The sequence below is a fragment of the Pyxicephalus adspersus genome, chromosome 10 (assembly GCF_032062135.1).
Source record: "Pyxicephalus adspersus chromosome 10, UCB_Pads_2.0, whole genome shotgun sequence".
Lineage (NCBI taxonomy): Eukaryota > Metazoa > Chordata > Amphibia > Anura > Pyxicephalidae > Pyxicephalus > Pyxicephalus adspersus.
Window position 1 is genome coordinate 33,563,079 of NC_092867.1, and position 18,259 is coordinate 33,581,337.

The 18,259-nt window shown below is 36.3% G+C and overlaps 1 protein-coding gene across 3 annotated transcripts in view; it reads left to right on the forward strand.

The window, feature by feature from the left end:
- The window catches only part of ASCC1 (activating signal cointegrator 1 complex subunit 1), a 95,404-nt gene that overhangs the window by 28,591 nt on the left and 48,554 nt on the right, over positions 1 to 18,259 (forward strand). For all 3 annotated transcript variants that reach the window (XM_072424495.1, XM_072424493.1, XM_072424494.1), the window contains 3 exons: positions 2,417 to 2,536; positions 15,521 to 15,645; positions 17,089 to 17,168. In XM_072424495.1, coding sequence (XP_072280596.1) covers positions 2,417 to 2,536; positions 15,521 to 15,645; positions 17,089 to 17,168 — 325 coding nt within the window. The remainder of the gene's footprint in view (positions 1 to 2,416; positions 2,537 to 15,520; positions 15,646 to 17,088; positions 17,169 to 18,259) is intronic.

Consider the following 18,259-nt stretch of genomic DNA (forward strand, 5'->3'; position numbering starts at 1 on the left):
ATGCATAACTAAAACTGCAGGGACTTTTTGTGGTGTGTTGCGGTTCTTCTGTCAGTGTGTTCTTTGTAATGTCATTTCTGCAATATTTGTGAAGAATGCTAACTGTGCTTATATGTAGTATACAACAGAGATACAAAAAGGTGTCCTTGAAGTTTTGTCTCAAGCAACCAAAAGCTCTTTGCTTGTAACTCTCTGAGTTTTTATGGTGATAGAATAATACTGTAAATTTTCATATAATTGGACATTACATTTTAAAGTCTCTTTGTGTCATATATATGATTTAATTAACCTCCAATGCACTGTAACTTTAAAAAAGTGCTGTCTTGGCAGTTTATAAATAGTTACCTTCTTGTGGTCTATTTTTTTTATTATTTTCAAGCAAGGGTTTTTTAAAGATCATCTCTGTTCTACATCATATACATGTAGAAGATAAACCTTTTAAATCTGAGCTGCAAGGTATATTATAGAATAACAACTGTTCACCTGACCCTCACCCTGGTATTTCCCCATAGCTTTTTTGTGCTTTACCTATTTTATTGAAAATAGTCCTTTCATATTTTGTGGGAAGCCAAGGAACATTCTGCTGTGCCTGACAAAACCAAACCATGCTCTGAAAGCCATTCTGGAAATTTTTTCCAGCAAATTAAGTAGAGGAAATATCTTTTTTTCTCTCCGTAACCCTTACATCCATTTAAGAAATTTTGGAGATAGGTTCCACAGGAAGACATGCCAGTTTGATATGCTGCATGATAATAAAAAGGGGAAGCTCTTCGCGCTACCACTATTGCTCACTTCCACCAGTTGTCCAGTGAGCAGATACTGTTTTTTTAAGAACCAGCTCTGTTCTAAACTAAATCAGTTCAATGTTTGACTTGCATCTGTTTAGATCAGAAACAGATTTCTTATTCTATATAGAACGGGGTCAATGGCAAACACTTAAGATTAAATTTCTTTATAAAAAGATATAAATATTCCTAAATGTATGATTCCGTCTAAATTTATCTTCTGACAACAATAAGGGCTTTGGTGCTGAAGACATTGATTTTGTTTCCATTGAACATTTGTAGACACATGGCAACCTCCCCCATCATGTATGTTTTGCATCCCCTTGTCTGCAGTTAAGAAACCACATTTAGCTTTCATGCATCGATTTTAGAAACTCTTTCTTCCCCTGTGGATGAAGTGCAAGTTTCTGGAGACTTGTCATACTTGACAAAGAAGATTTAGAAGAAGCCATAGATCATTTTTTCTTTATGTAGTAAATGATAAAGACAGGCTAATAGAAATAAGATCTAGCTGAAAAGACAGCAGAAGATGAAGACTGAAGTTTTTTAAGGCTGTCAGTAATTAAGAAATATATAACTTCAGCTAAGATTGCATCTGTCCACATATTGCAGGTTATTTTTTTAAGACCAAACCGAGGAGTCCATGTCTATCTTGATGTTGGACTTGGTTTTCATTTATCAGTGTCCTATTTACCTGTGTGGCCCAGGTACTGAATACAGTGGATATGTAGTAAGGGTAAACTGGGTAAACATTTATTTTAGATAGAACTACGTTGCATTATGCTAGTCCTTACTTCTGTAAAGGATGAACTAACCCAGTCATATTTATTTAGGCAATTGAATAACTAGTTCAGATGAGAAGGTTTCTTTTTTATGTATGCCAGCTGGAAACATAATTTGTTTGTATACAATTATTGGGTCGAAGGGACAGAAGATGGTATATTCTATATAACACATTTTCAAAGAAGGGTCCCTAACGTCCCTAACAGCATCTCCACTAAATGCAGTTTAAGGAGGAGACCCTCTGCTCCAAACTAGAAGGCATGTTGGGGCTGTAAATAACGAAAAAAAGAAAAAAGTAACTCAAAATTTTCTTATTATATGTCAAAAGAGCTAAGTATACCATCTCTAACTCTATGTGATAGCATTGTAATGTCCTGGTCAGCCCAGATTACTACCAATGCGAGGAAAGGACAGATTCCCCAAAAGGAGTGTGTAGGGGGATAAGCTCCTATCATTAACTTACATCTGACACACTCTTGTTGATGAATTTATAGATATTTTTTACAAAACAAGGCTCCCTCGCACCCCAGAGGGGAAAAGCATTATAGGACCTTACTACCTCTATTGCCTCAAGAGCAATAGCGGAATCATCTGCTATTGGCAGTTTGTCTGTGTTATCTCTTACTGACTATTAAATCTGCTTCTTTCGAAATAAAATGTAACCATTATCCTAGGTACAATGTCTAATCACTTGTTTTCAAAAAGTTTGTTTATAATCAATAACCACGTATAGGTTTTATCAATTCCACTTCCACCAGTGTTCATGTATTTTTTATGTATTTGTTTGCATGTCATTTGTCTTTCAACCTTTCACTTGTCATCAGCTTTATATTTTCCTAAATTTTTAGTAAAATTGCAGCTGGCAAACCAATAGAAGTGAAAGTGTCTGGAATTGAATACATGAACGATGACCCAGGAATGGTTGATGTCCTTTATGCAAAAGTAAAAATGAAGGATGGATCAGAAAGGTTAGTAATTCGTAAAGTTAATTTGTACACTGTTACATGCCTGAAGATAAAGTAAATATGCTAGTACATGCCAACAGGTACAATATCTATATTGAAAAGCTACTGGAACCTATGAGCCAAGAAGAGACTAGAATTCCTTCAATATTCTTCCTTATATTTTGTGTAAAATGAACTTAAATCTCATGACTGTCTGCTATTCCAGATAGCTGATTCTGATTTTGCATCCTTCAACCCTTTATTTCTAGTATATATCCTTTTTTTCCAGAGGGTACATTGGCTTAGCTGCCACCCTCCATATAAATTTATATAGAAAGATTGTATTCTTGGAAGGAATGAGTAAGGAATAAATTCTTCAAGGGATGTTCATCATTGGTGTTAGTTAAACAGACCTGTGAGACACAAACTGTCTATTGTTCAAAAAACATTAGAAACCTCTGGAGGTACCCTTGTTGAGAAACACTGAACTATATCCTTAGAGATGGTTGTGCATAAAAAATCCAGCACGTCAGCTGTTTCTAAAATACTGAGTATTTTAGTTTTAGTATTAGAGTCCAATTTTACCCCAAAATTCCCCCATCTTACTCCACACACAAACATTTTTTCATTCTGCTCCTTTGACTAGTCTGTTTTTAGGAGCTTGTATCTGTCTGGGCCAGACAGTCATAATGCAGATATTTAATTTTACTTTAAGATAAGGTTATCATGTTCTTGGCAGAATTAAAGTTCTTTCAAGTAAAACCATTTACTACTATTTTCTTAGATGTCTGAAGTAAAGGCATTCCTTGTTTGTGTCTATACTCTTTGAACTTGCATTAAACCACTTCAGATATTCAGAACCTCTCCTGTCTGATGATTACAAGCCTTAATGATATATGATCTATTCAATTTAAGTTAAAAGAAAAGCTGCAAAGATGAGTGGGAGATATCCAAAACTTTGTTCTGGAAATGTAACCGTGCAAAAAAAAAAAAAAAAATCATACAGTAATGGTGGTTTTGCAAGTAGATGAGTATGGCCACATTTACATTAAACATGAGGTGAGTGGTAAAGATAAATGAAGGTACTCCACAACTATTCTAACTATTATTAACATCCAGTTTTTTATAGTGCTGACATATTACGTAATGCTTTACATAGTCCATAGTCATATCACTAGCTTTCCCTTCAAAGGGGCTCACAATCTAATGTCCCTACCATAGTGATATGTCATTAACCCAGTCTAGGATCAAGTAGACTAACTGTATATCTTTGGAATGTGAGGGGTAACGCACGCAAACACGCGGAGAACCAGCAAACTTCATGCAGATAGTGTACTGGCCAAGATTCGAACCTGGGACCTAGCGCTGAAAAGGCCAGAGTGCTAACTTCTGAGCCACCGTTATACCATTTTAATCTCTCTGATTAGAACAAGGTATATAATACAAAATAAATTAGGATCAGTCTTCTTCTTTAAGGGCTTCAACAAACTTTTCTGCTTAAGATAAAAAATACCTCTGTTATCCCTGTCATAAGCTTTCCAAGACAGGTCAGTGGTCTTTGTTGTCTTTAGTATGACTGCACATTACTTTTAAGATCCATGGAATGTTATCCTCTCCAGACTTCCCTGTGGCTGCAGATTCCAGTTGTGTCCTTGTCTACAGCTTCCACATTCCACTGGAATGAACAGAAATAAGTGACTGGGCAGCATTTAAAACAGGCTTTTTTCATTTATTACATTAGTAAAATTGATGCTTTAATAGATTTTATGATTGAAGGTTGTTTGTTATTCAGCCATGAGTGGTTGCAATGCAATTTCTTTAGAAACATTGCATATTTCTGTTGCCCTATCTAGTTCTAATAGTGTATCTAAACACTCTTTGATTTAAAGACTTTCTACCTATTAGGGAAACCATTATTGTTTCTATGATATAATATGGCATCAAATAACTAAATGAGTGTTTAATGTACATGCTCTTTTGTGTTGTGCTATGTGAAATATTACATATATGTTTTTGCCTTGAATGAGCATCATAACGTGATGCTTTTTATTCTTGTATAGGATTTGTTCATTTTAATTTGTCTGGTATCTACAGAATTGGCTGGTTTTGTTTACTCCATGCTTTAATCGTACAGTTTGCTACTTGACTGCAGTCTTTTGTCTTCAGGGTAGCATCAGTCTCCTACTGCTGTACAAGTGATAAAACGGTATAGTTGTCACTGTCTGGATCACTAGACTTTGTAAATGTTTTCCTTATACATAAATGAAGTCCAGATAAGTAGGTACAATCTGCCATGCCTTACGTAAGTAGTTTTGGAGCAGGTAATTATACACAAATAAAAACTAATGGGTATAAATCTGGCAAGAATATACATAAAATAATCAGAGGTCTTTGAGGTCATTTACACTAAACTGTTCACAAAAGTTTAAATCTGCTTAATCCCTTGTGACCTCCATGGCCGTCTCTTGAGATCAAAAATCAACACAAAGTATGATTTTTTTTTTTTTAATGTTTCTGCAAGTGTGTTTGATATTCTTATTCTCTATATATTGTTCTGTGTATTGACATTATTCTACCAACTGAAACAAGCTAAAAGATAGGTATCCAAGTTAGATAACTAAATAAATAAGTGCCAGACTGCAATGCACATAGATGCATGTTTTGTTGACTTAGGTTAGTATTAAACTAATAATCTCATAGTCGGCTATTTAAGACTTTTGTTAAACTTTGAGTGATTGAGTGAGCCCCTTTTAGCTGGGGCACACCACTCGGCACTTTTCAGTAATTGCCCGGCTGTTTTTGGGTGGTTACTGAAGAGTTGGGTCACAATACAGGGGCTGCCACCTGCCTACAGTTTCCTACCACTCAGCTTTAAAAAAACATTTGGGTTAAACACTAGTGGATGCTGCTTTTCTCTGCAATATTAGCCAGTTTTCCTAATATTCTTTTAGACTTATTAGTGATTGTAACTAGCTGAAGTATCTGAAAAAAGGTACATCCTAGACCTGTTTCATGTAGTTATAATTTGTGAATGCCGATGTTTGGTTACTATATGAACCCTACTAATGAATATATACACAACTTCATATTGCTTAATTCTTAATTATACGTCTTCCTACGTTTGGCAAAAATAAACTTGTCATTAAAAAATACTGTAGAAATCAACATACCTAACTTAGTAGCAGGCAGCACAAGGTGTCACTATATTGCATTACTTTGTCATAATACTACTCCCATGCTCCCTAATGGTCCCCGAATCAAGAGAGTTACTATCTTAACCGTTAGTTACATATTAAGTGTAAAGAATTTGGTGAGATGCTATAGTTTACATCTATGTGTAGGAAAAATATAATAAAATATTATATTTGCAGTAACTGCAGTTAAGGGACCCTTACTTCCATGTTGGTGTATAATGGGTTTGTAAGTCATATTTTGTAGTCCCAAACTATGGCCAAACAAATCATCTCTAAATAGCAGCAAGTATTTCATAGTGTTTAATTTTTATAACTTTATAAAATGTCATTCTCACTTAATACATCAGGTCTAATGTGGTACGACAATAATTGAATTACATTTCTCTCATTCATCTTCCCTCATTTCTTCTTTGGTAATTTTAAAAACCACTGATGTAAAACAAGAAGGATTATGGAAAACATACGCTAATGTCTGTAGCAAAAAGCTTGGATTGTATGAGTGCATGCTGAGCAAGCTCTTTGCCACCTCAAACAATTGGGGATTGAAAGTAATTAAGCACTAAATCATCATTGTGAAAGTCTTTCCATATTTTCAAAACAATGCATCAACCACCGGCCTTTGGCTTTTCCTGTAGAGTAGATGCTGTCTGAAAGTAGCCCGTGATTCATGTGTTTTTCTGGTTGAAAAAATTGCTCAACGTTTAAGGCTTTAGTTACCTTGTTATTATGTTTAGGTTATATAGGGATGGGTTAACATCTTTTTTAAACCACTTGTTTGTGTTCGTCACTATCATCATGGTTTTTGGTGAAGATTGTATTTGGAACGTTTTGTGTTCAGCCTAGGGCATTATCATGATTTGGGTGAAGATCGTTTTTGACATTGATAACATAGATTTTTCTGTATTTTTTTCATGTATCACAGGTTTGGTTCACTGTCTTTTCAACATGTTTTAGACACATTTTACATTTCTACATTGTTTTCGGTCTTTAGTTGCATTGTTATTTTTGTTTAGCTATAATATGGATGGGTTAGGATTTTTTTTAATCACTTGTTTGTATTTCCCACTTAGGGCATTATCATGATTTTGGTAAAGATTCTATACGGCACTTTTTGTGTTCCCCCTGGGGCATTATCATGGTTTTGGTAAAGATTATGTTTGGCAATTTTTGTGTTCCCCTGTGGCATTATCATGGTTTCAGCGAGGATAGTGCTTGACATTGATAACATCATTTTTTTCCTGTATTTTTAGAGATGTGGCTTTTTTTTCATGCATCGAAGGTTTAGGTTACTGGGTTTTCAAAAGTTTTAGGAACATTTAACATGTTTCTACATGTATTATTTTAAAGAAAAGCACAATGGTGCGGAAAACACAAAAAAAATTTCACATACTTCAACAAAAGCAAAGGTGAAATGTGAATCAACTTTAGTAATAGGTAACAAATAAAAACAAATAGAGGCAGGTAAGGTTGATTTTCTTGTGTGAATCATTTTCTTGTGTAAAAACATTTTATAAACATCCATAAAAATGTATGGAACTACACTCCCATAATCAAAACACAAAGTGTAGTTAATTGGCTTGCTACTATATTTGTTTTGGCTTGTGTGTATGTATTAGGAACACTGATTTTTCAGTTTTTGAAAGTCTGGGACTTATGTCAATGGTTCTTCGCATTCTGTAATATATTTTATATCTACGTGATATCAGTATAGGATATTATTTCTTTAGGAAGCTGCAGTTCTTAGTCTTAGACCTGCATGCCTGTGCATGATGCTTCCTGATTCCCCTGACAAATTGTTAATGCAAAGAGCATGTTGAATTTTGAATTATAATGAATTGGAGTTTATCAACGAATTACAAGTGGAAAATGTAAGACACGCAACTTGTTGTCTTGTGCAATATTTCTATTTCTTTTAAATTATTTTTTTGATTTCTGCTATAGAGTAACAGTCCTTGGCAGAAATGTTATTTCACATTTCTTCTACAACACATAAATACCCATCCTGGTTAGATGACTCCATGTCCTGACTGACCTGCACTGTAATCTTTATTTGACAGCAGCAGAGAAAGTCTTATTGAATTCTGGGCTATTGGAAAAACATTATTGTGGGGCTGACCCACTCTTTCACTATTTCATGTCTTGCAAGGAGCAGATAAAGTGAAATTATTCTTTGGAAAAAGAAGAGGATTTATAATGGTCGGTTCAAGCAGCCAGTTCTCATCTCCAGTAAGCACTGTTATTGTACAATTGAGCATTGAATTGTTAGTTGATGTAAGTCTTATAACCTGGTTGATATAGTTAATATTGTCAAGAGCTCTTTGCAGCTTGTATTTCTAGCAGTCCTCATCTTTTACAAATACGGGTATCATTGAAATAAAACATAATTTTTTCTATGAGTTCCAGGTAGAGTGAAATAACTTTGCCTATGTAGACATATAAAGCAATTGTACACTCTTTGAACTCCACACCTAATTTCTGCAGAAACATAATATAACTAGAATACCCTAGCCTAGACAGCCCAGGGAAAACACATATTTTTTACATTCAGCCCCAGCAATACTTACCTTTTTTTTTTTTTTAACCTTCGAGCATTCCCTTTAGGGTTTATACCCCTTTGCCCCCCCCCAAAAAAGCAGGACATTGCTGGGTGTGTTTAGTATCCCATACTCTGGCCATCCTGGATTTAAGTTTTTTTCTCTAGACTTTAGGGTGTCTCTTTAGCTGATATTCACTAAAACATTCCCTAGTGGAGAATCAAACACTGTCATGGGAACACAGCGACCGGGAAGATTCCCCACCAGGGATGTTTACAGGGAATGTCAGATCCATTGCTTTTTAAACCCTCCTATAAACCCCAAAGTCTATTTTTGGTTTTTTGCATCTTGTATTATTCACTATAATTTTGTACACCTGTCTTTCTTACTGATATTGTGCCTACCTCTCTTCCTGCCTCATCCAGCCTGTCTTGTCGCTATAATTACCACTATTTTCTTGCATGGTTAGGCTTTGTACGTTTTGTTGGCTTTGACTTTGATTTTTGTTGCTTTATTTCACAGCCCATCTTCTTGTTTTAGTGAATATACTTAGGTTAGTGATGTTTCTTTTTCAATTTTTTTCCTTTCTTCACATTACAGGATTATATGTTTTTGTAGGTATTTCTTGGCATTCATTGCTCATGTTGAGACAGTTAACCAGCATTCCCTCATTCATTTCCAGCTCTGTCACATGTAATAAAATTTTTTTTTATAGCATGGGCCTGAAAATTGCACTACAGTAGCTTTCTGGTTGAATCAGATCATATTAGATTGCCTACCCTCAATGCACATTGATAAACGTAGGGCACCCATGATCCTGTTTGCAAGTTCAATAGTTGTCCTTCCACTATTGATACTAACCATTGCATAGTCCTCTCCCTAACCCAGTCCCTTTGCTATCAAAATTTGTCCCTGGCAAACTCACTCAAATCCTTATGCTTGCTCAATTTTCAGCTTTAAACACATCACCCTAAAGAACTTATTGTTTGTTCACTAATTAATAAATCCTATGGTAAAGAATCCAAGGTTATTGACTTTATGTAAAGCCCTGGTCCAGCAACAGTACTCGCCAGACACCAGTCCCGCAATCTAATGCCGCACTCTTCACCTTTAACAAGCCCCCGCTCAGCCTTGGGAGACTGGTTGTGTTCCCCAGCATGCGATTTCCCCCAGGACTTAGTGCGCAAGGGATGGTTCCTGGGGAAGGACCAGGAGCCCACAGACAGAGCAGTACCAAGATTCCAACAGAGACAAGTCCAGAATACAAAGCAAGAGGTCATACACAACTAATCCGTCCATCAGATGAGGTACACAAGGGCAAGACACAAGCAGAGTCGGGGTCGCAGGCAAAAGGTCAGTCCAGGCAGCGTAAATTCAGGGGATCAGAAACAGGCAAGGTCAGCAACAGTAAATCGGACAAATACACACCAGCAGCAAGTCAGCCTCGCTTACTGCTACAACAGGCACTAGAGACTAGGAGCAGGGAGGCTTTAAAGTCCCAGCAGCCAATGGCAGTGCAGGAAAGAGTCAGGAACTAATCAGACTTTAAAATCCCTTTCAGCTATGCACAGTCTCAGAGAGTGTGCTGGGGATGCCAATACAATACATCATGCTGCACAGCTCAAGGGAAGCAGGGACTGCTGCTATTTCTTTATTCTCTTTGCTGCTGCAAATGACATTGCTGGACAAAATAGGCCGTGTGGGATATTGCTTTGCCACACAGCACGGAATCACCGGCCCGATAAGAGTTTCCTAACATTTTATCTTTAGGTTGTTTTAAATTTTTAGTAGATTAGTGTAAAATATACTTGTTATTATACAATATATGTGTATCTCTTCAGTGGTATTTCTGCTTTTTTTGTGTTAAAAAATCAGTTTCAGAAAAGCTTGTTTTTTCTAGTATTAGAATCCATTATTGTATTAGGTTTGCAGGAAACTCCAACTCTTCCTAACTGTACAAGACATCAGTGGATGTTACAGATGTGTATGTGGTCCTTACATGTGATTGCAAAGCTCTGCACTTAGACCTTTAAAGGTGTAAGGTTAACTCAACAGCAAGCTGGGTTACTTTTTTTCTCATTTGAAATTTATTAACTTTTATTAGACACAGATATGGGAAGATTAATTACTTACCGAGTATTGGTATTACATGACCTTTGTTAGACACAACCCCGGATACTATATGTTTTCATATATTGGATTATTGCTCCAATACATCTTGTAGAACCTTTTATCTGCGTCTTGTATTGAAAACCCAGCAAGCAATAGAAAAGGGGCATTCTTCATATCTCTCTAACATAAGCTGGTAGGATTCAGCATTGAGCTTGGCTTAAATCTTTAACACATGTTGGAGTTTTAAGGCAAGTTGTTTGTGTTTATAGCAAACCTGGAGTTTCACATTAACACTGCAGAGGTTCCTTATTTAGTTTTGTTGTCTGGCAAGAAAACAAAAATCTATAGAGCATGACTGTGCATTGATGAAAGACTCCTAAGATTTATAAAACATTGAAAATCTTTCTAGCCCCATTGCCATTGCATTTTAAATTTTAAATACCAAGGTGTTTAGTTTCTCTGTGCAGATCTCATTTATTGCTGAGGGCTGTATATTAAAGCATTCTCTGATACACCATAACTATAACTAAATATTATTCTTTCTCTATTGCTTTTTGTCATTTCTGCTCAGTTATAATTCTCTTTGGTGCCTATGCTTCCTATAGCGTGAATCACAGTGTAATGCCTAAATCCGGGTTGTTCCTAACTCCATTCCTCCAGAGCCACATGCAGGCCAAGATTTCAAAAAAAGAGGTTTTTTTTTGTTTTGTTTTTTGACTCTTTGTAAACCACACCTTACAAAAAAAAAAAATACTTCTGTCTGTTCGAGAAATACTAAGATGTATGCAGAACCTGTCCCTGGAGGGCTGGAGTTAGGAGACTTTGGTCTAAATGCAGCCTAGGTCACAGCGATAAAACTGAATTACACAAACCTGGTGGACACAAGTTAATTTCCATTTAGTCTTTTTATGGTGAAAGCATTTCAACTACTTCTCCCAACCGATCATTTTGGTGGGACTTGAGAAGCTCAAATGGTCAGTCTGTTAAAATTGTCCACATGCCAGGATTGCACGTGGACATGCCAGGATTGCAATATCTCAAATGCCAAACCTTTTTTTTTTGTAACAGTTACTTGTATCAAAGGTATATAATCAGAAAGGTTATTTAGGAGTTTTTTTAATCTACCTACAAAAACTGTTCAGTTGGATGAATGCCTCCTACATTGATGGCCATTGGGAAGAATGTCAACCATACGGATAGCCAAAAAGTCATTGGTATTAGTTGAACTGAGCTGGGAGGGACACATTTCTCATTGCTGAAACCCCTTGAGGAACCCTAAGGTTCCACAGAACTCTGGTTGAGAAACACTGATGTAGACATTAGGTTGATCTAACTGTAATATGATATCATAAAAGGATATGACTTCAGTCAAATATAAATAACAACAACATTTGTGTATTATTAATACAAATTTATAAATTTGGTCTGGTATTAGCCTTTTAAAGTCCTTATATTGTAATAGCTATTTAGGAGAGAAGTATAGTAACAATGAAGGAGGAAAGAAAACAACAGAGGGTTTAAGTGACATTTGTGTTAAAGACATAATAATTTATTTACAGTCAGTTAACATAATATATGTAATAAATTTCTGTAAATAACTTTATAACATCATTCCTTTGTCAGTAAAGGTCTGTACACCACTAATAGAATATTGAATTCCATGTGTTTCTCATCTATTGTCCCTCCAGAGTTTGGTCCTAATATAACCTAATCCTACACCCGTAAAACACCAAACCTGCCTACTGAACAGAACTCCTCCCCTGAAAAAGCAGAATGCCTTATCTGCGAAATGTGTCGGGCCCTTGGGATTTAAACTCATGGGACTCCATATTCTAATATTTGTGTACAGACCTTTATTTACAACTAATGCATTATATATATTCTTATGTTAACTGATTGGAAACAAATTATTTTTTAACACACTTGTCATTCTAAATCCCCCATTACTTACCTATTTAACTAGGGGTGAGGCATAATCAAGGGGTTGTTGTCTATTTACATGTTACTATTTAGGAGAGAAAAAAGATTGAAAAGAAGATGAAGAGTATAAAAACAAGGTGAAGGAAAACATAAAGCTTTTTGAATATTTTTTGTTAATTTTTATTATGATACTGAAGTCTACAGCCATTTAATAAACTTGTAAAATCATTCATTTGAATTCATAATGTATAAAACGTTTACAGTCTTATGATGCAATAATAACAACTGCCAGCTGGAAGCAGACAGGGTACAGTCTGTAATTTTGTAATGGTTCAGGACCCAATATAGAGGTATAGAGTGTTTTGAAATAAATAGCTGTATTGCTTGTTGGCAAGGTAAATACCTCTACAGAAAGCCAGCTAATGTGTCTGAAGTGGGTTTGATAAACTCCTTCCTGAATGATGTGTATGTGTTTTTTTCTGTGCAGTTAGTCTAGTAAGAGTGTAAATTGGTGTTTTTATTGTAACTGTTTCTTAGAATTTTGAATGTATAAAAGATGGGGTACATTATTTTTATGGTATATTATATATTATTTTCTCTTTGCAGCACTGTTATGTGTGAGAACTGTTGTCATCCTTTAACAGCCCATATTGAAAGTGAAGAGTAACACTGCCCAGCTGTACCCAGCGAACCAGTAGAAAAAATACAGTTTTGATTATGTCTGTTTAAGTTAAGAAGTCTATTTAAATTGTCAGAATGTTGTGGTATATTTCATGATTCCTTCATGGGACATGGTGTAATTTTCCAGGAACAATTTATTATTGGGGGATTTCTAGAAAAGTAGGAATAAACTGGTTTCTCCATTTGGTAAAAATGGGGTTATGGTAATAATATACTGAAAGCATACTGAAAATGCTTTAATGGTTTTAAAGGATATATATATATATATTAGTCATATTAAGGTATTGTGAACTTTTTCCAGAAGGCTTGTATCATGGAACAGAACCACCAGATGTAGGAAAACACGGCAAGGGTATTTCATTCATTTAATCATAAAGGTGAAGTGTTATGTCAAATGGCATGAATTCTTAAGTGACATTTGCTACCAGCAGACAGAAAATATTTTTTCTTTTCTGTCTGTGAATGTTGTGTGTATTAGTTGTAATTTTTTTTTTCGTCATCCGATACCTGTTTCTCAATGTTTTTTCTTCCTATTGGGATATAAAAGGTGGGTAGGAGGAATTTTAAAAATATTATTCGTTTGTGTGGGAATGATGGGTGATTTTTTTGTTTTTAGAATGATATAGAACAGTGGTCCCCAACCTTTTAGACATCACGGACCACTAAATTTACAGACTCCAGACCGCACATGCGCGGTGAGCCATGTGTCACTTCCCCAAGGGTGACGTCATGATGCCAAAACCAGACCAATATCCCATTGCAGGTCTGAGCCTGTGTCCAGAAAAACAACCCGCCCACCACCCTGAGCCTGTGATGCATACGGGAGACATGGTTCGCGGCTCTGGCCGGTGTGCCCCCAAGCAGGGTCCTTCTTCTGACCACAGGTTGGGGACCACTGATTTAGAACATAAATAGCACCAGATAATTTTCTATGTACTTTAAAGCGCTAAACTTATGTGACTCACCTATCTTTGTTCCATCGCAAGGCACACCATCTTCCTTCTCTTTTTCCTCTGATGATATTCGGCTATCTTGATTGGCTGTGCTGAGATGATGTTACCTCCATGTTCATTCATTCCCGGTGAACTCAAGGGAAGCTGGGATTGGCTGGATTCCCTGGGAACCAATGCTGATGCTGCATATTCACTGCCCAGCTTTGTCTCTCTCTCAGGCAGGCAGGTAAGATGCATTATTGCAGAAGGGACATCAGTTGCCCCTTTTTGCAATAATAACAAAACTTTGTAAAAGTGGAACTTGAGTTCCACTTTTGGAAAGGCATGTAAGGCAACTGACAGGCCAGTTTGTAGCTTACACTGGGCTTTCTTACCCTGGCCGCTACAGGCAAACAGAACAATATTAGAACAAAGATAGGTGAGTAAAAGCTTCTAGGAAAAAAAGGGAAAGTAAAAGCATAACCAAACCCATCATTGTAGAAGGCAAATTCTAATCACAATCAAGTTGATAAATTAATACAAAACAGTGTTCAGAAGCAAAATGCTGGAAACAATATGTGCTTTCACACTGCATTTCCTTTCCTCTATCAATTCAGCCAGTGGGAGGGTCAGTTAAATGTGTCTATGTGACACCCAGAGTAGATGGCAGACTACATTTCCCAGCATCCCTGTATTACAGCTGAGATTGTGTGTTTGAATGAGGAGGTAGGTACAGGACTTGTACGGAGTTGAAGTAGATGATAAGCATTTGTCTGACCTTACTCTGTTAACAGTAACAATAGAAGTGAGGGCTATGACAACACATGCACAGCTATACAATGCTTTTATTTTTTATTTTTGATGATTAACACCAATAAACATGATTTCTTTAAGAATTTGCCTTGTTTTAGTTTATTTGGGCTTCTGTGACCCTTTACCTTTGCTCAGGGTGACCAAAGAAAAGTGTTTAAACAAAATTAATTCTACCTGCCGTGTATTGCTGCCTATCACCCATATTTGTTGTACTGCATAGGTAAATCCGGAGTATGTGACCACACATATCATACTGCAGGGTTACAGGAAAGGTTTGTCAGTCCGGATGTTTGAGAATGTGGACAATGAGACTATGATAATACCATATTTAGTTTGGTACTATACTAGAAATTTTGGGCTAAATTTTTTAATTAGTACCTAGTGTCTGGATCAAAAAGAAATGTTTGACTGTGGACAGCCTGTGACCTATTCATATATTCCCTAACAAACAAATCCGGGGAGAAGAATTCATTGTTTTTTTCCAACCTGTTGTTATTTTTCATTTTGATTTATTTTGATTTATTTTGCACCATAAATGAAAAACATAAATTTCTCATTAGGACCAGGTTTACCAGGGAGGAGATCTCTGATAATGCACAGAAATTACATTTCCGCAGTAATTTTAAATGTAGTACAACTAATTTGCGAAATGTCCTGGCACACACTCCGTGTCTCAGGGGATCCCACTTGTCTTGTTCTGACAACTTTTGCTAGACTCTGCTGCTGTAATTAATATACACGCGCCTTTTCTATGCAGTCAAGCTGCACTTTGTAAATGGTAGACTGAACTGACATAAAATAATATGTATTCTTCCCACACAGGTTGCAGCTCATAGCGGATCGTCTTATGCAGAGATTTCTGGGCTCGGGACTGATGTTAAAAGAATGGGACAGAGTAAAACTTCATGCAACAGTTATGAACACACTGTTTCGAAGAGACCCTTTAGGCAAGTACATATATCTTGCAAGAACTGAGAGAATCTGTGTATTGTGCATACAGTCAACAACTCCAGTTTGTATTATTTTGGTATTGTATACTATAAACACTGGAGTGTACTAAGGGGGACAAATATAAATACAGTGTACAGAAAAAATGTTGATAAAACTGTATCTAGGAAAGAAAATTTTTGTTATATTGAATATAATGGCTATATAGGCATTTTTATAAGACACTGGACTGACTGGTGACCATTTCATCTATTTCATATGTCCACTGTAGCGTGCAAATAATATGCAGTTTCCTTGTGATTTCTTGAGATGCAAGAGAAGGGAAAGTTGATATATGTGGGGGGAATTATGGGAGTCATTGAGCCTTGGAGAGCTTTTAATAAAGCTCTCCAAGGCTGGAGACGATACACTTTCATCAGTGAAGCTGAGTGATCCAACAAACCTGTAATGGATCTGGTCCAGGATTGAAAACATTTGATGGTAAATAGCCATTGACTTTTAAGAAATCCATTCCAAGTTTGCTGAATCACCCAGGTTCAGTGATAAAAGTGTATCCTCTTTAGCCTTGGGGTACTGCCGGCTTCCTTAGTGGCTGCCAGGACTGAACTCTGCAGGGTAGTTTCACTTTCTGCCCCAGTTACATTCAGGGCAGTGCTATAATTTGAAGTCCCTCCATCTCCCTTCCTATTTCCCAAATAGTTTTGTGGATGTATGACAAGGGAACTTTGTTAGTGCTTTATAATCTGTATAGTTGGGGTAAATGTTATCATTAATAAGTTTTCAATTATCATTACAATTATATCCTATATTCTTTGTAGAAAGAATCTTGGCTGACTGTTTCCTAAACAAGCAAAAAATGTGAAGCATATCTGACATAGAATCAATTTTTAATTAATAGGTTTATATATGGTAATAGGCTAAACTTATACTAAAAAACATATATTGTTTATCTGTATTTTGAAGCTGTTATGAAGCATTGGCTAATAAGAGCACAGTCATTTGGCGTTCCTCCTCTGTGCAATAACGGATAAAACACAGAACGGTTGATAATAACATGAATCCATTTTTGCAGTTAAAGAGATTCTCAATGTTTGCAACTCTGTGCTTTACATAACCTGCTTTATCATTTTAAAATTACACTTCTAGTATTGTGCAGAAATGTAACTGTGTGTTCTTCATCAAGTTATGATTGATGTAAGCAGAAATAAAAAGGGCTAATAGAGTTCAGACAATTATCAAGGCATGCTGCTTTATTATTACCTGTGCATTTGGAAGGGTTGTTTATCTCTTTTTACATGCTGCAGCCTCTTTACAGTCATTTTATTGTACTTAAATACTGTCAATAATAGAGTGCACAAAATCCTCTTGTATTGCAGTCTATTTTTGTTTATTCTAGTTTACAAAGGCTATTTAAATGACTGGTTAAGTGTTTTCAATCACAGCTGAAGAGAGAAGTACTGTATCCCCTGGAAAGCCTGGTCAAAGAGAGAGAGAATCATTTGATGCCAGAAATGTACTCAAGGTCAGTGAGAAATATTATTAAACCATTCATATGCCTTATGTTTTATATTTGTATGTATACATAAACCAAATAAAATATCTGTTACATTGTTTAATGTTTGTATAAACTGAAGCATGACCACTTTCTTGCAGGAAATATATATTTTAGGTCTTGTATGCAAGGCCCTGATTGGCCATCAGGTAGCAAATGTCAGCTGTCCAAATTTCTATGGACTGCTTTTCCTGATAAAATTATTTATGTCACTGAAGTCTATATGCATGCAGCATATAGACAAGAATCATCAGTGGTGGTAATATAATAATACTGGGCTGAAAGAGTATGCTTTTATAGGATAGAGAATTCTTTCCTAAGGACTCTTGTTGCACAGTTTGCTATAAGCTGAACTGTGACATTTATGAGTTCCAGAGTGTGTGGTATGTCTCACTTTTCTAACCTCAGCCACTCAATAAAAATATACAGTTGGCTTAACACAAACTTTAGTAAAGCCATATAGTATGGCAGCTCTCTATCATTGTCAGAAAAGCACATAAGACAACCAGTATAAGACCTAGTATTATCTATTATGTGCAAAAGAAGGTACTCCAAAACACTAAGACAACATACACACGTGACATTTTTTTTCATAATGATTTGTGATTGTTTAAAGTGACAGATAGTGGCAGATGAACGAATGATGATGAGCAAGACACACCCCACTGTGCTCTTCCCCCTTGACTGGTATAGTGATCATTCTCAATAGTCGTTCATGGACACAAAAGATCCATGAACGACGTCAAGCAACCGCTAAACACATGTCAGATTGGCAGTAATCATCTGATGTGTACATAGCCTAAGTCTATGATGTGATAGACTTCTCTAGAGCTGCTCCAACTCTCTGGAATGGTCTTCCTCGCCCTATTCGGCTTGCTCCTACTTTCTGCTCATTTAAAAGAGCGCTCAAAACTCATTTTTTCAAACTTGCCTACCCGTCTTCTTCTGTCTGCTAAACCCTCATTACTTCCCACCACTACATATCGCCCATCCTATTGTGTGTGAAATTCCCCCACCTACTAGATTGTAAGCTCTTCGGGGCAGGGTCCTCTCCTCCTGTA